Here is a 23,403-nt window from a genome sequence, read left to right as displayed (position 1 = left end):
ATGTGGTTGAAGCCCCCAAAAACTTGAAACAATGAAATTTTGGTATGACGATTATATATTAAGTTAATCTAAATTGGCCGAAAATTATGTTTAAAAAATTAATTGTACATTTGTGTTTACTCACAATTATTCGTGTAATTTATCATTGTTCTTTGCTAATTTTGGGTATATAATATGGAAAATGGATAATTTTGAGAAATAATTCCGTTTGTTAAGATATGAATTACACTTTTTTCCGAATGAAGCAATTTTGGTATGCATGTGTCTTTTCAGCAATGATGAACATTAATTACAAATCGGCTTACTAACTCGTTGTTTTAACTAGATAATTTTGTTCGAAAAAAAAAATATTAATTCCACGACCAACAAAAAATCCCACTAACAAGCAGTTTATTTTTTGCTAGAAAACTCATTATAAATCGGGTTACTTACCATGTTGTTATGATTTGGGAATTATTCAATTGCTAAGAACAAAAAATATGAATATAAGCCATATGCAAATTTATGACATTTAACTCGTAACAAATTAAAGAAAATTGTATTTGATTTTTTTTTTTATACAAACCATTATTTATTCTCTAATTAAATAAAACTCATGAAATGTAATATAATTAGGTTTATTAAATTTTATATTAATTTTAAAGTAATTATTTCACAAATTCATCATTTACAAACATTTACACATCAATTAGATCATCATCACATTTCTACAATAATTTTTTGTTGTTTTTTTATCATCGGCGTATTCAAGAATATTTCTATGCTGTGTGATTGTTATAATATCTATACATACGTACGTATACATATAACATGTTTTTTTTTTTTTGTTTTTGAACATTTACATACTAAATAAAAAATAATTTTATAATAAATACTAAGAATTTATCTTTGTTGATAATGAGAAAGAACTTTTAATTTATATTCATATATCCAGTGTCAATTGCGAAAATGTTTACACAACCTTGACAACGCATAAACTCACACAAATACTTTTACATATACAAATTTAATTGAAATTATTATCCCAGTTGAATGCTCTGAATGATTGATTCTAATTGGATAGGTGAATGCATTCTCGGATACGGTTACGAGTTCATGTGAATTAGCAATTCACTTGGATGGAGGGATGGATAGTTGGTTGGTTTATTGGATGTTTGTATCAAAACATGGATGTAGACCACAATTTACGTACAAACAGTTAAACATTTTCAAAATTTGTCTATAACACAGATACGTACATACATACATTGTCACCTACCTACCTACATTTAAATATAGCTATTTACAGTTGCAAATATAAACGGTTTCTGATGGAAACTTTTGACCCTCAAATAGATGGAATTTTTAATTAAAATAATGTACATAGACGGAATGCGACGACTGCAATCAGTATCTTCCCAATCACAAATTCAATATTACACATATTCAGCTTTTCAGGTTTCTACTATCACAACATTGTCGATGCTCGCCGTAACGAAAATGTGTGTCAACATTGAGAAATGCGAGGGATGTGACATCGAACAAAGTAGATTTCATCCAAAATATTATATGCAAATGGAAACGTTATTTCGAAATTATGTATCAATTTCTTTGTATGGAAATATTTGATATAGCAATATAAAACTGATAAATTAAAAGGAGGGTAATCAATGACTTCCCAACTTATAAAGCATAAAATGTGTATGGTCCAACGGTTTGGTACAGTATTTAGTACGAGCTAAACTTAATGAAAGTAGTTCCTTTTGAATACATGGTTCGAGTTGTGTATTTGCATTGGTTTAAAGGAAGCCGTAAGATATCCAACTTTTTCTTAAATTTTCGAAGCAATCAACTCTGTGTGGATAGTAAAAAATTCTAAATACCTATAACACTGTGCTTTTCAGTGTATATACAACATAAACAAATTCCATTTTTTGATGGACATACTCTCGTCAAACGAGTACATGAAAAGGCTAATTAAATGTCATGTCCCGACTTCTTCCAATTTTGTGTATGTGTTTATTGTTTTGAAAAAAAAAAACAAGTAAAAAAGCAGTTAAATTCTGCCGCGCCGAACTTTTAATACCCTCTACCATTTTAAAGGAACTTAAAATTTTTCAAAATACTTCCGGAAAATACCACTTAAATGAATGAAAACTGTTATATGGAGACTATACGAAGATGTGAACCTGCTAACGATTTTTTTTGTCATAGGCTGTAGTACCCATTGCGAACTTTAAGTACGAAATTTGTTACAATTACGGTGAATAATGTCGCTAAAATCATCAAAATACCGAATATAGGAATGTACCGTTATATGGGGGATATACGAAGACGTTGACCTGCAAAAGACTTTTTCCATAGGTTGTAGTAACTATTAAGACTTCCCAATACGAAATTTGAAACGATTCCGGTGAATAATGTAGGTGAAATCAACAAAATACTGAATATCGGGATCTACCGTTGGGCGCTATACGAAGACTTGGACCTGCATACAAAATTTTTTGTCATGGGTTGTAGTACCCATTACGAACTTCAAATACGAAATTTTTAATAATTCCGGTAAATTTTGTCGCTAAGATCATGAATATACCGAATATTGGGAAGTACCTTTATACCTCGTTCGAAAGATAGCATGATTACAACAGACAGACGGACGGACAGACAGATGTATGTCTCACAATTTTAAGCTGATCCAGAATATATATACTTTATAGGGTCTATTATAAATATTTTGAGGAGTTACATACGCAATGACAAAGTTAATATACCCTCCGTAGAATTGTGGAGGGTATAAAAGATACATTTTTCTTAATCAATGATTGAAAGAATCTTACATTGCGGACGCGTATTAAAGATATTAGACAGGTTTGCCATGGAATCCAAATATTGAACAGGTAAGATCATATTTTAGGAAGAAAATCGAGCCTTTAGAAATAAATAAATGAAAACAACTTGATCCACATAATTTTAATTTTTTAATTTAAAGGACTGTATATCTGTAGTCTTACAAAGCTGATCTACCTCCTCTTTGTACCATGATACCTTTTAGCATTAGTACAAATTGTTGTTATATCGTCGTCAATTTCGGAAATTATGTTCCGTGTCGCAATTCGGCTCTACCACCAAGAGTTGATGAGATCTAAATACAAAAAATAGATAAAATGGGCCCAAATATATTTATTTCTTGATTTTGAAGTCACTCTACAGATCATAGTTATGGAGTCATATTTTGGATAGGGCCTTCATTGTATAGGAGAATCTTTACATTGGGCTCTTCCAAACTCGATCCTACATTGAACAATTTTTGTGAGGATGTGGTTTTGCCAATTAAGATTTTAATGTACCTTTTTCGGATGGAAATTGTTACCAAGCCCAAATATATGAATACGGACCGTTTAATCTCTATAGAAGGTAAATATCAAAATACAGAGCAATATTACAAAAATTTCGTATTGTAGATTTTCATACAAATCCGTTGAAAATTTTGGATGAAACCTTTTATCAAAATCTAATATCACGAAAAACTGCAGCATAGGACCTGTACTAAATAATTGTCTTAAATTGAACATTTTTGGCACGGACAGTTTTTATCCTCTAATTAAAAAACATTAAGTTTGGCCAAAAACAATAAAGTGGGTGAGGCCGTTATATGGAGGTCATACCAAAACGGAAACCTCTATAGACAATTTTATACTTCAAGAATTGTCATCAATTTTTTCTTTTCTTAAACACCAAATTTGAAACAATTTCCTGGGTAAATGTGACTAGGATTATCAAAATACCGAATATCGCCTATTAACTGTTAGTTTGCAACAAGAAAATATCAATGTAATAGCAATATCATCATAACATATCAATTGTTGCAGATATTTTAAGATCAACAATTATTGTCTAATTAGTGATAAAATCCAACGTCTGTGAGAAAATTTGTGATACTAAAATTGAAAATTTCTGATACTTGAAGTACAGTAAACAAATACCTCTGCTTAATTTTACAGAGATCGGTCCAGATTTGGATATATATCTAAATCCGATTTCACGTTTATTGTGCCTAAAAAGTGTAATATCAGCCCAAATAAGATGGGTTTTGATTAATATCGGTTCTGGCACAAATGCATTCCCAAATTTAGTAGAAATCGATTCAGATGACGATATTACTAACATATATTACTTTCTTTCGACTTTATTCTAACTGCCTTAAATCCATAATACGCATTCAAAAACAATCATGGCTGGTATGATTTACTTTTAATAAATTCTCTATAAAAACGTTTATTTTTTATGGGTAGCTCTAGCGATTATTGCAAGTGGTGTAGGGTATCATAAAGTTGGTGCCGCACGACTTTAAACCTTTCTTTACTGTTTTTTTACCCTCCACAACAGTATGGAGGGCATATTAAGTTTGTCATTCCGTTTGTGACACCTCGAAATATACATTTTAGACTCCACAAAGTATATATATATTCTTGATCAGCATAAAATTCTTTGTCGATTTAACGACAGACGGACTGTGCGTCTATCCGTCTGTGGAAATCACTCTGGCTTCCGAACGAAATGAAATAGGTTAATAACATTTTACTCCAATGTATGTTATGTCTGCAGGACTTTTGACATTGAAAATGGGCAACCCGTTGGCCTAGGTTTGGTATAGCGCCCATATAACGGTACCCGATATTCGGTATTTTGATTAATTTAGCGCCATTATTCACCGGAATTCAAATTTGGTATTTGAAATTTGTAATGGATACTACAGCCTAGGACAGAGAATTTTCTGTGCAGGTCCAAGTCTTCGTATAGACCCCTATATATATTTTTGTATCTAGCGATATTTGGTATTTTGGTGATTTTTGTGACATTATTCACCGGCATTGTTTCAAATTTGGTATTTGAAGTTCGTAATGGGTACTACAGTATATGACAGAAAATTGTCTGTGGAGGTCCATATCTTCGTATAGCCACCATATAATGGTAACTCTCAATATTCGATATTTTGATGATTTTAGCGACATTATTCACCTGTTTTTAAGTTTTGCATTTAAATATTGCAATGGCTTATGATAAAAGTTGCCTATGCAGGTCCAGGTCTTCGTATAGACCCTAATAAAACACCTACATTTGGTATTTTTTTAAGATTTTAACAGAATTTTTAACGGATTTTATTTTTCTGAAAATTTCAAAATTCGGTCCAATTGGTGGAGGGTGCTCAAAGTTCGGCCAGGCCTAACTTACAGCTTTTTACTTGTTTTTTTTTTTTTTTTTTTTTTTTTTTTTTTGAATTTTGAGAGAAATAATATAGGAAATTTTCCAGTTTGAGAATAACAGTTACTCATCTCAATTGTTATGAGAAGTAATATTATTCAAAATGTTGGTGTTTCACCTGACGTTAATTTGTAACAAATATCATGACATTTAATGGCTTCAAAGTGATTTATTATTGTTTTTATATATTTTTTTTTTTTTTTTGACAATTTGTTTGGGAAAGTGTGGACCATGGTATACCATGTGTAAAAAATACTCTGTACTTACTTTTGAGGTCGGGTGATGCGCTGGGAAAATATAACAATTAAATAAAGGAAAATATTTCAACATTTTAATTTTTTCAGCTGCCATAAAATGCAGCATGTGTACAATTCAGTGATCTTGTGCGCTGACGCATATGATATTGTGTGAAAGGTCATATTCCACAATACAGACATCGATGCGCCAGTAAGTAGCCAAGACACTTGAATGGCTGCTTGTCCCAGCCATGTTATGACCCCTTTTATAAGAACAATTGTGTGGCGGCGGTTAAGTTAGATTAGTTTTAGTAGTACTTAAATAAAATATTTTTGAAACTAGAATTGAAACTATACTCTAACGAAGCAGGAGTTTCTCCTTTCTCATTCTTACATTTGGCCTTCGATCCGCGCAGGGTAATCTACACCCCAACAAAGCGGTAGTGTTTCCTGTCTCAAGTTTACGCCAACTTTTCACCTTTTACTTTTATTTAACATTGATGTATGTTTTATTGGTATTAGCAAATATAAGCGTTGCAATTATTCAAACACGACCAATAGATTTATGATTCATATGAATTTTTTTTTTTTTTTTTTTTGTTAAATATTAGAATTTGGATATGGACGGATTAAAGGTTATAATTGCTTTTTAGTAAAGTAAAGTAAAAAAAAAAAAATCCTTTCAATTTAAAATCTTAAACTTTTCAAACGAACTAATTTAATGTGCATATTCCTCAATATTTAAAAAAATATATCACAATAAATTGCGACATAACAAAAGATCTATGCATCGAGAATATGAACTTTAGAGGTGGAGATACCCAAAGCAATTGGCATCATCCCTGGAATTTTTTCACATGGCCTTACCATTATAACGAATTGGATTGCCAATTACTTTATGTATCTCAACCTGTTAACAAGTAATTTAGGAATATCACCCAATGTTACCGCACAATATTTACTAACATATAATTTGCCTTGCATAATAAACGAAAATTTCCATCAGAAACTTTTAAAATGTATTTTCCTATGTTTTTTTTTAACTAATTGGTTTCAAAATATTATGTCTAAGAAAATGCATCGAAATATGTTTGAAATATTCGAGATTTTCAGTAACAAATTTCCCAGGTGCAGCAGAGATGTTGATTTTTTCCATGTTCACATGAATTTATTCAAATTATCCGGTTCAACGTGTCTAAGTGGGGCCTGGCACTACCGCAACACCGTTGTTTCCGCACATGAAGATTGACTCTGCAAAAAGAAGAAGAAGAATACGGAAATGACCAACTATTTAATACTTAAAGAATTATTTTATGAAGTATAAATAATAAAAAAAGGATCTCTAATTTTTAAGACTGCTTTGTATTTTTAACACATACCGTTTGCATAGAATTCGTGCGCAACTTTCGCCTTGTGCTGATGAATGTGGTGCATGTGTTCACACGCTGCAGGTGGAATGCATCGTCCGTTCCTGCAAATTAAAAGGAATTAATGTAACATTAAAAACAACACAATATTAAAGCAATAACTTCTATTTATAATAACATAAAGAAATTATAAAATATTTTGTATTTATATTTGTCAATCATGTGTGAATTTGATTTTACGTCGAACGTTGATCTATCAATATCCATGTGCAATTTTTTTGTATTAAAATCAACTTCGTTTTGATGTATGTAATTTTAATTTACCCCTAAATATTTATCCAAAATTAGGTATTTGTAAATTACTACACTGAACTTAGCATATTTTAATACTATGATGTGAGTGTATAATAAGTTTGATTTGGCCAAACGGTTTGTAACACCTCGAAATATTGCTCTTATTCCGATGATCTGAGTCGATCTAGCTTTTCTTTCCATTCAAGTATAGTTTCATTAGCGCATAGAGGTTGTATAAATAAGGCATAGACACGGCATTTCCTATGGTCTCGTGGTTCATATCAAAAACAAAGATAATCTGTCTGCATTATTGTATGACAGTATTTGAATAATTAAATGGTCACATAAAACAAAGATATGCATGGAAGACATGAAAAGTTCTTTTAGAGAACACACTTATCTGGAACATGTTGTTTACAGAACTATGATGATTAGTAGAACAAAGAAACTTAAAAATTACGACATCACATCTTTATACAGTTGAAAACCAGTACGGAAAAGTCAAAAGTCAGGCGGGCCCACTATATGATAGCCTACATCACTATGCATATTTAGTAGAGCTTCCGTAACAAAGGAATTTATTTGAAGTAGATCATACCACTTATCAGCATTTGGCTTTAGAGCAGTTACAGTTTGGTATTGGAGGGAACTATTATATTTGATCCCGTTAAAAATTGGCAAAAGTACTTCTGAGCTCTATGAGATATCCTGTACCAAATATCATTGTTGTCAAATGCATATTACGTATATGAGGGACTTAAACACCAAATCGGATGAAACTTATATATGACAGCTATAGCTATATCTGAACCGACATTTCACCACATTTTGTATACTTGCTTCTAGACTGTATTCGGTCGGATGTGCCAAAATTCAGGTCATTTGGATAGATATTGGCCATTTGGCGAACAATTATCCCGAAATCGATTGAAGATATATATGAAAGCTATATCCAAATCTGATCCGATCTTTATAAAATTTGGCAGAGGTATTTCTGGGATGTATCTTACATTTGGTACCAAATATCATTGTTGTGGAGTGCATTTTGCGCATATGAGGGACTTAAAACCCCAAATCGGATGAAACATATATATGGGAGCTATAGCTATATCTGAACCGATTTTTTATGTACTTGCTTCTAGACTGAATTCGATCAAATGTACCAGAATTCAGGGCATTATGACTTATATTGGCATTTGGTGCACAATAACTCCGAAATCGGTCGAAGATATATGGGAGCTATATCTAAATCTGATTCGATTATCACCAATTTCAATAGTGTTCGTCCTTGGGTCTCAATCGGATAATAAATGCGACCTGCATTTTGTTCACAAGAATACAAGGACGGACGGACTGACATGCATAAATCGACCCAGAATGTGATTCTATGAATATCCTCAGAAGTAACTAGGGGTCTATCTCGCTTCCTTCTTCCTGTTACAAACAAATGCACAAAGACATAATACCCTTACCACTATGTGGTGTAGGGTATAATTAGAGGACAAACACTTATCTATGGAAAGATTTTTTATATCCTACACCCTTTAAAATTGAGAAGGAAGCTTGATAGGTCCAAAGTTCCTTTTGATGTTCTGTTCGTCTGTCTGCCCATTTATTTTTCTTAAAAAAAAAGTACAGGTCGCATCCTTTGCCTGATCGAGATGAAATTTTGCACAAATCATTTGTTTGGACCAAGGAGGAACCCTATTAAATTGGAGTTAATCGGCTAAATTGTAGATGTTTCTCCCATTTATATCTTCGTCCGATTTGTCGTTAATTGTGGTAACACATTGTCAGTCCCGTCGGCTATAGCTATAGTTTATTTTTTTTTTTTTTAATTAAGAATATTGAATATTTTAATATTTAAATATTTTAAAAGTTGTTCCCTGGAAAATATCTATCCATGTTTATTTTGAATGGGTCTCAAGATCTTGCTATATGTCCAATTTTGAAAAATGGCATAATTCATTTTATACCCTACAACACTATGTGTTAGGGGTATTATAAGTTTGATTGGGACAAACAATTATGTAACACCTCGAAATGTCTCGCCGAGGTGAGTCAATCTAGCTCTAAATGGACCAACAACTAAAAATATTCCTGAGTTTGCAGCCGTTACAAAGGTCACAAATAGAAACCAAAGGACACGAAATCACGCATGAAGTTAGAGTTTACGACAGCGGGTAGAATGGACCGCTACAGGGGAAATCCGAACAAATGGCAAAATTCTGGCTTTCTTTGATTTCGTTGAATAAACCATATATCGTAGACAAGCAAATAATATGAATGAGTCTAAATTTGGAGATACAGAAGGGCCTCTTGCATTTGGAGATGATCGCAAAATATTTGGCGGCTTAAATGAACCAAAAACCATAACCATTGAGTTATATTTAGCTGTAAAATGGACCACAACAACTAACAGCACGGCGGAGTGCGTAAATATTGGGCAAATGTCTCCGGTCAAAAAGCTAATGGCAATATCTGGACAGTGCTCTATGACATAATTTCAAAAGCGAAATATTCCTAAATGGATTTGGAGAATATTTCTACAATATTGTAGTGTTGTAAGGTATCACATGGTCGGGCCCGTACGACTATATCCTTTGCTTATATGTTTACTAATGAACTTTTAGGGCATAATGTAATGGTTATAATGCTTAATTGTGGTAAATACTCTGAAGCAATTTCTTTAAACGCAACCTTGTGTATCTACACTTGAGTAACATTTTTCTCCACCTGCTTTATTACGTTCCGGAGATAGAGTGATTTCAAGAATATATGAGTTATTATAAAATATGAAATTTGTAGCGTTTAAAATGCTTATATCGATAAGTTACAAACGGAAAGTAAACTTAGTACACCACTACTATTATAATGAAGGGTATAATAAAGAGTCCCTTTAGTTCTATGCTATTCTTAGAAGTATTTAAGATTGAGCTTTGAATCCCTGGTATACGAAATCAGTCATATCGCTCTATATCCTATTGCAGTTAATTGCGTTAGGCATATTCTCCAACTGATTTAACCGAATTTTAGAATCTTAATTTTTCTGTAACTGAAAACCATTGTAGAAATGATCAATATTGGTAAAGTTTTTGATATAGCATTTATATAAGTTATATCGGTGGGGATAGGAAAACTCAGATTAAAGTTATTTCAAAGTTCTTGGGCGCATTATCCTATTGATTTAGCTTTTAACTGATATTTCAATTTCTTAGAGCAAATAAAATCCATCTACACGAAATGTACAATGGTGTCACCGGATGGTGGCGCATTCACTAAATTTCTTGAGATTATCCAACTCTTGAAATTTCAATCTAGACGAGGAACAAAATTTGTCGGACAGTGTCATATATGGAGATATTTAAATTCCCGGCCATTTCATTATATTTGAAAACCACGATGATGAATTTGTATCATTTCCTACGACTGATTGAAAAACACTATGTAGAGATTTACAACCTTAAAGAAGTGGATTGGAATTATCCGTTTTATTGCATATCCGTATGATATGAATATTTTGCATTCCAAAAAAATTGTATTAATAAAATTAATATAGCAGATATCTTCTGAAACCATTGGGTTCAGAACTTTAATATGTGTTTAGTTAAAACTGTGTATTAAGAGATCTACAAAATGATCCAATTTAACCAAACCAAAACAATTAAGAAAGCAGATAAATACGGCCGAGCTGAACTTTTAAAACTTCACAACAGGAAGAAACTGTAAAAAAATAAAATGAAAAAAAAACCAGTAAGGAAAGCTCAAAAGTCGGGCGGGGCCGACTATATGATACCCTACACCACTATGCATACTTAGTAGAGCTCTCGTAAAAAGGTTTATACATGGCATTTCAGAGCTCTATGAGATATTTGGTACAAAATCAAAATCTATCTAATTCTATCGTGCATTTTACGAACTATAGCTATCTCTGAACCGGGTTTCTCCAAATTTTACGTATTAGCTTCTAGACTGAATGCGGTCTTACGTACTAAAATTCAGTCCATTTGGACTTATATCGGCCATTTGGTGCACAATTAACCCGAAATCGGATGAAGATTTCGATAAAATTACAAACAGCTATTTCTGGGCTGTATCTTATATCTGGTACCAAATATCATTCTTGTGGAGTGCATATTACGAATGTGAGAGGCTTAAACACCAAATCGGATAAAACATATATATGGGAGCTATAGCTGTTTCTGAACCGATTTTCTCCAAATTTGTTGTATTTGCTTTAAGGCTAATCTCGGTCACATGTGCCAAAATTCGGGCCATTTGGGCTGATATTGGCCATTTGGTGGTCAATTAACCCGAAATCGGATGAAGATATATATGGGAGCTATATCCAAATCTGAACCGATTTCGATAAAATTTAAAACAGCTATTTCTGTGCTCCATCTAAATCTGAACCGATTTCGATAAAATTTAAAACACCTATTTCTGTGCTCCATCTAATACCTGGTACCAAATATCACGGTTGTGGAGTGCATAGTAGGAATGTGAGGGACTTAAAGATCAAATCGGATGAAATATATATATGGGAGCTATAGCTATATCTGAACCGATTTTCTCCAAATTTGATATACTTGCTTCTAGGCCGAATTCGGTTGGGTGTGCCAAAATTCAGGTAATTTGGACTTATATCGGCCATTTGGTGCACATTTAACCCGAAATCGGATGAAGATATACTTGCTTCTAGGCCGAATTCGGTTGGGTGTGCCAAAATTCAGGTAATTTGGACTGATAGTGGACATTTGGTGCACATTTAACCCGAAATCGGATGAAGATATATATGGGAGCTATATCCAAATCTGAACCGATTTCGATAAAATTTAAAACACCTATTTCTGTGCTCCATCTAATACCTGGTACCAAATATCACGGTTGTGGAGTGCATAGTAGGAATGTGAGGGACTTAAAGATCAAATCGGATGAAATATATATATATGGGAGCTATAGCTATATCTGAACCGATTTTCTCCAAATTTGATACACTTGCTTCTAGGCCGAATTCGGTTGGGTGTGCCAAAATTCAGGTAATTTGGACTGATAGTGGACATTTGGTGCACATTTAACCCGAAATCGGATGAAGATATATATGGGAGCTATATCCAAATCTGAACCGATTTCGATAAAAATTAAAACACCTATTTCTGTGCTCCATCTAATACCTGGTACCAAATATCACGGTTGTGGAGTGCATAGTAGGAATGTGAGGGACTTAAAGATCAAATCGGATGAAATATATATATGGGAGCTATAGCTATATCTGAACCGATTTTCTCCAAATTTGATATACTTGCTTCTAGGCCGAATTCGGTTGGGTGTGCCAAAATTCAGGTAATTTGGACTTATATCGGCCATTTGGTGCACATTTAACCCGAAATCGGATGAAGATATATATGGGAGCTATATCCAAATCTGAACCGATTTCGATAAAATTTAAAACACCTATTTCTGTGCTCCATCTAATACCTGGTACCAAATATCACGGTTGTGGAGTGCATAGTAGGAATGTGAGGGACTTAAAGATCAAATCGGATGAAATATATGGGAGCTATAGCTATATCTGAACCGATTTTCTCCAAATTTGATATACTTGCTTCTAGGCCGAATTCGGTTGGGTGTGCCAAAATGCAGGTAATTTGGACTGATAGTGGACATTTGGTGCACATTTAACCCGAAATCGGATGAAGATATATATGGGAGCTATATCTAAATTTGATCCGATTCTCACCAATTTCAATAGGGTTCGTTCTTGGGCCAAAAAAATATTGTTTGGAAAATTTCATCTCAATCGGATAATAAATGCGACCTGCATTTTGTTCACAAGAATACAAGGACAGACGGACGGACGGACGGACGGACGGACGGACAGACGGACTGACATGCATAAATCGACTCAGAAAGTGATTCTATGAAGGTTCTCAAAAGTAACTATGGGTCTATCTCGTTTCCTTCTCCATGTTACAAACAAATGCACAAAGACATAATACCCTTACCACTATGTGGTGTAGGGTATAAAAATACATTTAGTGATTTTCACATACGGAAATAAAGACAGACGGACGCACAGGTAGCGGGCACACAGACGGATGGACCGTTAGTGTTAAATCGATATAAAATCTTTTGCTGATCAAAAATATACTTTGTGGGGTCTAACATTTATATTTCGAGGTGTTACAAACGGAATGACAAAGGACAAAAATAAAAAACACTTCGCCACTGACTAAGCTCGCTTTAAGTATTTCACTGAAGGACCATATTTCAAAATCTTAGATACTCCATCGTATAAAACATAGTTTTTAGAAAAAAATTAAAAAAAAAAAATACAAAATTCCACCCTATTCCGGAGGTTTATCCATTATTCTTTGGCATTTAGAAAATAGGCGAAAGGGGAAAATAGGTACTGTTGAATATAATCTACAAATATCTTGCATTGTTTACAAAATCATGAATGATTACAAATGTGTGAACCAACAAAGATCCACTGATGGAATCATTTAAAAAAATCTTTAAATGTACAGTGTCGAATTGAACATAACGAACATACATACACATATACAAATTTCTTCCAGTGCATTTATTATTAAATTAACATATCAAATATGTGCATACTTTAAGGGATTTTCGAAATAAGAGGGTGTGTGGTATGACCAAAACAACGTGCATGTACGACTTTGTATGAGACTGAACATGCAACAATGTTTGGCGGCATGCAACATTGAAAAGGGAAATATGTAATTGGAAAATAAAACACATTAACAACAACTACAACTTAGAAATCACTACTTGTATAATTGTACAAGGAAAATAGACAGTGAAAGTTGCCAAAGAAATTATGGTGGCACCTAATTCGTATTTTAGGTTTCCTGATAAGACCTCCACCACTATGACGATTGAATTTGAAGGTCATCTCACCAGTGGTCTCATAGCTACGATCGCCACGCGTGTGTAAATATCGTCGCAGACAGCAGCAACGCCGCAGACCGGGTACCCGGTAAATTATCTGCAGGAAACCACCGCGGAAACGGGCATTCATGTAGCAGTAAATGATGGGATTATAGCAACTGTGTGACATCGCCAGCCAATGAACAGCGAACCAGGCGTACGGTAATGCTCCCCAACTTCGAACCTCTTCGTCATTTAAAAGTAGCTGCAAATAAAGAAAGAAAGAAACGAAAAAGAAAAAAAGAGGCAATGAGAGAAAACGAGAGGTTGCTATGAAAACAGAAAGCAACACGTGATTAAAATAATTGTTATTTAATATTATTGAACTCTTGTATAAACATAAGGTGGGTATGTGTGTATATTAGAGTAATTTGACTGCTGGTAAGTTATATTTGCAAAATCTATGAAGTAAAGATATTTTGGAATCACATAGTTATGGGAATGCCACATAAAACGGTGTTAAATTTGGCTGAAAATTTTTGTAAAGAGGTGCAATAACGATCCACTTTTTCTGGTAACTCTGCCACAAAGAATGACAATTCTTTCATTACGAATAAAATATAGAACTGACGACCTGGTTCGAATATTTAATTTTATTGCCTAATTAAGATTCTGTATCAATACACCCACTTAATAATCCTCTTCAAAATTTTTAACCACTGACTTGTGAAGATTTAGAGTTTATGGGCCACTTTTTCTGGTAACTCTGCCACAAAGAAAGACAATTTTTGATTATTGCGAATAAAATATAAAAGTGAGGACTTGGTTCGAATATTGCGCATTTTAATTTTCTTGTCTAATTAAGATGAAGTATCGATACACCCACTTTTCAAAAATTTTACCCACTGACTTGTAAATATTTAGGTTTATGGGGCACTTGCAGGTAAAAATATTTTCAGCACGACTACAGGGCGATTCTTTTCGAGATAAATGTTGGCGCTCCAGAGAATCCGCAGCGACGTCTAGTCTCACAACCCTTTAATGTATCATTAAGGCCAATGTTCTCGAGGGTCAGTTCTAAAACATATGACAACGTTAAGCAAATGGCCGGCAAAACATCCTTATATCCTTTCCGATGTAGCGTTGAAAAGAGCAGGAGACGTAGTTCTGTCCTACATAACAATTCACAGTATAAGGGTTCCTAGGCTTGGAAGAAGATAATGATGGTTCTTATACTAAGTCGGATTCAGTTCTCCTTCAAAATGAGAAACAGACGCCTATTATCTTACTCTCGTAATTTGCAAAGTTATTGGAAATTTTTATTCAGACAAGGATTAGTGGAGCCGTCAATGAAAGGAGGATCTTATAGGACTGTCGGTTGATTTTAGGTCTTGCCCCTTCACGAACTACGCCTTAACGAGTACTAATAGCTTCGTTGGTAATAGCCTAACCGCCTCCCAATACATTACCAATGCCGTTAACTCAGTCTGGCATGATGGAATTTTATATAAATTTCAGTCGTTTGATTTTGACGATCTCGCCATATTTTCGTGTGACTTCCTGTCTCTTCGACATAATGATGTTTTCTTGATCTACGCCATTGATGTCATGTCATGTCTTTCTTGACCACTTGATGGTTTGATAGTACATAGTTAGATGACAAGTATAGTAAAATGTAGTGAAATTATTTGCTACGGTCTGGCAGAGGTTCTGTTCAGTTTCATGTCTCGGATAAGATGAAATAGATGGGGTTGTATTTCACGAGAGCTTTAACTGCATCCGTAATATAGGCTAACTAGAGTTATGATTATTTATAATTTTGGCCTCTTTCGTGAAAGATATTAGATGTGTCGTACAAATATATATCAGTATGATGTTACAACCCCATTGGATACTGTATTCACTGAAATATATATTTATATATTTTTTTTAATATTTCGAGCTTTTTCGGGGTGGTAACAGAAGGATTGGACCGATATTGCGAATCTAGGAATTCAATAAAAATTTGATTGAATACAGTAGCTTTTATGTTCCACTGTCAGCGAAAGAGATGTGGAACATGATATATCAAATCTAAATGTCCTGAAACGGAATTCGTCTAAAGAAACTTTGGATTTAAATTCGTTTATCTGTTTAGGCGAATTTTTGGCTTGAAATGTATATGCTCACGTATATTAACATAGGCTGGGCATAAACACCTTTCCTCAATAACATTCTAATTTGAACAGACTAACCCCAAACTAAAAAAAGATTACTCACACAACAACAACAACCCACCCTAATGCATACACATTGCAAATATTTATAGACGTGAAAAAGGTAAATAAATATTAAGGTATGCCATTGGGAAACATGCTTCGGGAGGAATACTTACGGACAGTATATTGAACGGTAGCCAACACATTGTAAAGACAATCACCACAGTCACCATCATTTTAATCATCTGAAATTATAAGGAAGCACGAAATACAAACATCAGTAAGGAATGCCATCGGCTGTCACATACATTTATTTCTGGAAATTTATATAAGAAAATAATTAATAATTGCATTTCGGTAGATAGGTCAGTATTTTTGTTTTTTGTTTAACGAGTAAACAACATCTGTTGTGATTTCATTAAAACAAAAAGGAAATGTTTAAATTATAGTACTCTTAAATTTCAATGAAGTTGGATTTAATTTATGATTCTAAATGGAATTACAGTTCGTAATCTTATATATATATATATATATATATATATATATATATATATATATATATATATATATATATATATATATATATATATATAAATGTAAATGTAAGTTGTGTTAGTTACTACGCTTATAACTTAAGATCCGCTGGACTGATTTTAACGATTCATACAAATTCGGAATTGTGTCCTCTCCGAAAAGGATAATATCCAATAAAATCGCGTAACAATGTGATAAAATGTAAAATAGTAATGTTTTATTTTGCATGATTTTCCATTTTGACTTACCTTTTTCTAATGTACATTTGCAGTGTTTTTTATATTTTATTTTTGAATTCGAATATTAATACCAATTTATTTAATTGACTTGATTTCTTGAGTGGCGAAACGGAATGGATGATATCGACATAATTTACGCGGTCACACCAAAGTTAAAAGATAAATACTTTTTCAAAATCGCTAAAAAATCACGAAAAAGATATCTCATTGCAAAAACTCTCAAATCGGGATAAAATCGAAAAAAAAATTCAATGGGATTGAATTTCAAAATAATAAATTCTATTGACAAACTTAGTAAGGATCTTTAAACATTTGCTGTAAAAAATCAGCGAACAATTTTCAATTTCTTATTCTTCTTTTGTCAATTTTTTCCAATTTGTATTATCGTATTGAATTCAGTGGATTTTTTGTGAATTTTTCACCAAAAAAATTAAATAGGTGCGAAATAGGAAGTTAACTGACATCAACATTAACAAATATAAAGGGTGCAAAATAGTAGAGCGAATGATACCTTAAATTACTTTTGCAGGTCATGATATCGATCTTATCTCACTGATAAGGGTACAACCCGATTTCATATTTATATAACCATCGTTTGATTTAAGATATTTTTGGAGTCTTGGCCACTTTTTTAATTTTTTGGCCCTTATTTGACATCTTTGTTTCTAAGGGGTAGATAACCACTTCACGTAAAATTTGAAATTTCCATATTGGTCTTGACCACATTCATCAATTGATTTGGCTAAAAAATAGTATTTATGCCAGCCTAAGTAGGGAACCACCATACAAATAATTGCCACATAGGAATTTATTTAAGTAAAGTCCCCACATTGGAGTATCCCCAAGTCCATTTTCACATCTTATGTGTGGTCAGAAAAGAAAATTTTGTATTCTATTGAATTTGTAACCCCTAAGTGAATATTGGTTGCGAACATAGATTTGGGATGTACATCTATATGAAATAAATTGTGAAAATATGAACAAGCTACAAATATAAGAAAGTAGCACGGGACCGAATGTTTGCTGAAACGTCATTGAATTATACTATAATGAAAAATATGGACTTTGTGGGGTCTACAACTTACAATTTAAATGGAAAATAAAATTAATTCCCATCTTACGGTAATAGATGTAAAATAGTAATTATATTTGATTATTCTGAAATCATTCTGCCCTCAATTATGAGGTGGATAAAACTATTTTTACTTATTTAAATCACGCGAAACAAACAGACCGACATGGTTAGGGGGACTTATGAGGACTTTAATGCACAATCTAAGGTGTTAATGGGTTTAAAAAAGTAATTAACTTTGGCTATTCTTAAATCATTCAGCCCACAATTATGAGGTGTACAAAATACAGTAAATTCCAAATTACTGCTCATTTGACTGGAAAATTTTGCTACGATTTTTACCATATTAAAAATTAATTTGATCCCTTACATGGGGATACGATTGATATATACTTTTTAACCCTCGAATACTATCGTCTATTTCACTTACGTCTGTACTATAGATGGGTGGTTTCCACCCATACAACGTTAGTATTTGGTTTTCTCAAATGACAAGCGAAACTTATATAATAATTGATTTGTTTTTAAGAATGAATACCCAACTACTGAAAAACAGCAAAATTCTATGTTTAATTCACTTATTTTATTTTATTTAATGATTTGGTTAGGAATATAACAATTAGAGAAAAAAATAAAAAAATTAAAAATGCACTTTGCAAAATCAGCTTCAACTTCTTGAGTTTTTGCATCATGATCCTTTAACGAAATAATTTGGAAAGCTGAGAATATATAAAAGAAAAAGTTATTTTATAATTTTTTTTGGCATAAAGTAAATTTTTTTCTTAAACGTGATCTAAATACTTACAAATTTAAGTTACTCATTACAGCATGTAAACATATCGTCATAGATTAAGTTCGTATCTTGCAAAGCTGGTCCATAGCAGTACGTACAAAGAGGGTTGGTGTGACTTTTGCAAATAAAAATTTCACATTTGCAGCATGTCGTCTTAGTTTTTTCGATCCTTTGCATTACCGCATACCTGGTAGCGGGATTGTTTAAGTCTTATGGCTGGTGGAGATATGTTCTGCTGTTCGTCAATGTAGCACAGAACTTTTTCGCAAATTTTGACAGCTTAATTTTAGGATATTTGATAATGTGCTAATTTTGCTACGCTTTTCTTTCTGTGGTGCAATGAGACTGAATGCAAGATCTTTTATAAAAATTGATCGCTTTTTATATTTCAGTGGTGGATTTTTAGTGCATAATAAAACTATACGTGTATTTATGGCAGTCAAGTTCATAAGCGAATAGAATACCACCAAAGGCCAGCGATTCGAAGTTCTGGCAACATTATATGTAGCACATAACTGGTTAGTCGTATCGACTCCACCTTTAGTTTTATTGTAAAATTCAACAATCTCTGGTAAACACTTTGGACCATCCAGTATTTTTCCATCTCTATGAAATGTAGAGAGCAACAAAACACACTTATTCCGTTTTGGAATGTACGATAAGATCGTCAATTTTTTCTAAATCCAAAAATTGTTGATTTAACTTCCCGATTTTTGGGTTGAGAAAATGAGGGGGGTAAGACACGCTTATTCTTTCGCATGGTTCCAACAAGCGTAGTTTTTTTTCAACAAGTATTCTGCTAGACTATAAGACGTAAACCAATTGTCAGTCGTTATATTTCGACCCGAGTTTTGGAGATGTTGGGTTATTCGTCTTACTACTGCCTCTGCCTTATTTGATAAATTATATGGACCCAGTTGTTGTTGGCCGCAATAGATTTCCAATTTAGATGTGTAATATGTTGTTGAATCCACCGCGGAAAATATTTTTATGCCATACTTTGCTGTCTAAAACTGCAGCGTCCACGAAAGCCTTCCAATTTTTCATCAACCGTTATATAACTACCGCAGGAAAAGTTTTTTTTCTTTTTCGATTCTGATTGAACATTTCAAATATTTCTCGTATTGGGGCTAGTTTATCTAAATTTTGACGCTTCATACGGGTGTTAACATCGTCGAAACGAATGCATCGCATTAGAAATAAGAATCGATTGAATTACATGGTGGCTATAAATATTTCTAACCCAGTACCATCTGACGCCCATAAATCTCTTACGTTTACATGTGAAGACTTGTGTAGACCACCGATATACAACAATCCAAATAAAGCATTTATTTCATCTCTATGTGTTAAACGTGCATTTTTCAAATCTTTGTATTTTACTTGCACCTTCAAGATGTAAATGTTTGCTTTTTCCACAACAAGGTCCACAAAATTAAAAAAAATTGCCCAACTTTCAAACGGGGTAGTTACGTTTTGTGACGTAGCTGTTACTTTTGGAGCATTTGCGAAAATATTTTCAGCCGTTGCTCGCGTTTTTGGAAATGGAACATTTTGCCAAATACTTCCATCTTTCCCAATGTATTGCACTACATCATTATCTTCATTTTTATCAAATTCTTGCTCAGTACCAGAGTCATGATTGCTCATAATTTCCTCATCACTGCTTTCATCATCAATATTTCCTTCTTGAACCAAGTCAACATCTGATAAAGCGCCATCAGTCGCTCTTGATTTATTTCGTAGGCTCACATTCTTAGTTTAGGAGAGGGGTGAGCGTAAAGTGTCTTACGCTCTTTACTGTATAACTATTTCATTCATTATCTGCCACTGCCGTACCTTTTGTGTACCAATTCCAAAGAAAATATAATACTATTTTATACTGATATATTTCAATACTGATAACTATCGTGGGTGTAAAACACCCACAATTTTGGATCACCATTACTATCGAGGGTGTAAACCACCCAAGGCTTTCAAAAAACCTGCTTTATGTAAAAATTACCATACTAGAAGCTGTAAATAATGCTTTTTTATATCAATAACTATTTAAATGAGGATTACATTATAATTTAGTCAGGATTTTCATGAAAAATTATAAACTTCTCTAAGAAATTCAGCTTTATGGGTGGATTCCACCCAGGCGATAGTCCTTGAGGGTTAATAGACGGCTTAAATATGGGTACAGGTATTTACAAACACTTTTAATCGACCAGTACTTGAACTCTTATATCAGTCATATTTGTGAATTATTTTGCTTTGACAAATATGCATAGTAGACAAAAACTACGGGCCGGCAACGCGGACCGGGCCAGCTAGTAAACTATAATTTTACTGAAACAAATTTTGTTATTGAATAAAACCTCCTTAGATTTTAAAAGATTTACGGAAACTACTCTCCTCTGGAAAGAAGGGGGAAAAATAATTTTCCACATAAAATGAGGAAAAAAGTACTATACCTTGTTAGTATGCATTTCGAAAAACTCTGTCATCTCATGAAGTAAAGATAATTTCAAATTTATAGGATCGTTCTAAATAATGTTGTAACATTTTCTAACGATCTTAGAGATAGTATTTATGATAATCCATCTTTATCTCTCCCAAGGGTATACTCGATCGTTCAGAAATAATAGTTTGCCATTTCGTACCTTTAGTACTTTTCAAAAGTACATTGCACGCTGTACTAAGAGTCTTCCTCTTGCAAAATTTCGAAGATCTAGCTCTTATCATTCAGTTCATATCAATGTTGTTCAATTTCTATTCCCTACACCACACTGTAGTCAGGGTATTCTGTCTTTGTGCCTTTGTTTCTAACATGGAGAAGGAAATGACATGGACCGATTGTTAATTTTGAGAAATCTCATAGAATCCGTTTCTGAGTCGATTTATGGATGTGCGTCTATCTGTCTGTCTATGTATTTTTGTAAACAAAGTATACGTCGACCGATCAAGACGAAGTTTTGCATAAATCTTTTGTTTGGTCAAATGATGAATCATATTGAAATTGGAGATAATCGGTCGGTCTCCGATAGTTCCTATATATTCGACCGATTTGTCTTTTATTGTGCACCGAATTTAAAATAGGATCGAGCTTGGTACATGCGACAAAATTGAGCCTACTCAAAGTATGTCAAATTTAGTGAAAATAGGTTCAGATATAGCTATAGATCAAATATGTATGTTTCATCCGATTTCGTAGCAATGCCTTTGTCAAATTTTATAGTGATCGGTTCAGATTTGAATATAGGTAAATAATATATTCATCCCATTTCACTGTTACTGTGCACCAAATATGTAATATCAGCCCAAATTGTATGGATTTTTGTACAATTAACCAAAAATTGTCGATTGATGAAACTCGGCTCCCAAATATGTATGATCTGATATATATTTGTATACGCTCCACCATAGAATGGAGGGTATATTAAGTTTGCCATTCCGTTTGTAACACCTCGAAATATACATTTTAGACCCCACAAAGTATATAAAATCTTGATCAGCATAAAAATCTATGTCGATTTAGCGATGTCCGTCCGTCTGTGGAAATCACTCTATCTTCCAAACAAAATGAAGTAGGTTGATGAAATTTTACTCAAATGTGTATTATGTCTGCAGGACTTTTGGTTTGAAAATGGGTCATGTAGATCCACGTATTTTGGTGATTTAAGTGACATTATTCACCGGAAACGTTTCAAATTTGGTATCTGAAGTTCGAAATGGATACTACAGCCTAAGACAGAAAATTGTCTGTGCAGGTCCAGTCTTTGTATAACACCCATATAACGGTACCCATCGATATTCGGTATTTTGACGATTTTAACGACATTATTCACCGGAATTGCTTCGAATTTGGTATTTGAAGTTCGTAATGGATACTACAGCCTAAGTCAGATAATTGTCTGTGCAGGTCCAGTCTTCTTATAACCCCCATATAATGGTGGCTCCAGATATTAGGTATTTTGATGATTTTAGCGATATAATTCACCAGAATTGTTTCAAATTTGGTATTTGAAGTTCTTAACGGATACTACTGCCTATGACAGAAAATTGTCTGTGCAGGTCTACGTCTTCGTATAGCCCCAATATGACGATACCTCCATATATTCTGTAATACGTTCCCTAAAAATATAAACTTCCCAAACTCTCCCAATATTTCTACACTTTCTGCTAGTACATTTAATAATCTTAAAGTCCAGATTTCCAAACATCCCCCAGCTTTAAGATTGATATTTTTGCAAAACTTAGTTCTATTTCTAACCGATGGTCCTCATATATCCATATAGATCAAATATCGGAAATTATTTTAAATTTATTTAACAAACGTATTTGTATATATAAAGAAGTTGCTAAAACAGTCAATTATTCAATGACAGTTTTCTAACTAAAACTTGTCGCAATCCTCTTTATTAGACTCCACATCCATTTCTCAATTTTCATTGATATATTTGTTGAATATCATTTTGTTCTGCTTTTAACTAATAATCAAAAACTTTTGTCAATATTGGTTGAACACACACAGATATAATTTAAACATT

The 23,403-nt window shown here is 33.2% G+C and overlaps 1 protein-coding gene across 2 annotated transcripts in view; it reads right to left on the bottom strand.

Annotated features, from left to right (window-relative positions):
- Nucleotides 1-6,192: 6,192 nt before the first annotated feature.
- Nucleotides 6,193-23,403, bottom strand: part of LOC101893689 (RYamide receptor) — a 449,765-nt gene continuing 432,554 nt past the window's right edge. For both annotated transcript variants that reach the window (XM_059126931.1, XM_005180108.4), the window contains 4 exons: nucleotides 16,407-16,475; nucleotides 14,063-14,297; nucleotides 6,857-6,948; nucleotides 6,193-6,728 (listed from right to left, as the gene is read on the bottom strand). In XM_059126931.1, coding sequence (XP_058982914.1) covers nucleotides 6,690-6,728; nucleotides 6,857-6,948; nucleotides 14,063-14,297; nucleotides 16,407-16,475 — 435 coding nt within the window. In that variant the 3' untranslated portion in view covers nucleotides 6,193-6,689. The remainder of the gene's footprint in view (nucleotides 6,729-6,856; nucleotides 6,949-14,062; nucleotides 14,298-16,406; nucleotides 16,476-23,403) is intronic.

Source organism: Musca domestica, unplaced genomic scaffold (genome assembly GCF_030504385.1).
Source record: "Musca domestica strain aabys unplaced genomic scaffold, Musca_domestica.polishedcontigs.V.1.1 4, whole genome shotgun sequence".
Classification (NCBI taxonomy): Eukaryota; Metazoa; Arthropoda; class Insecta; order Diptera; family Muscidae; genus Musca; species Musca domestica.
The sequence above is the reverse complement of the archived record's forward strand: the minus strand, read 5'-3'. Positions and strand labels throughout refer to the sequence as shown.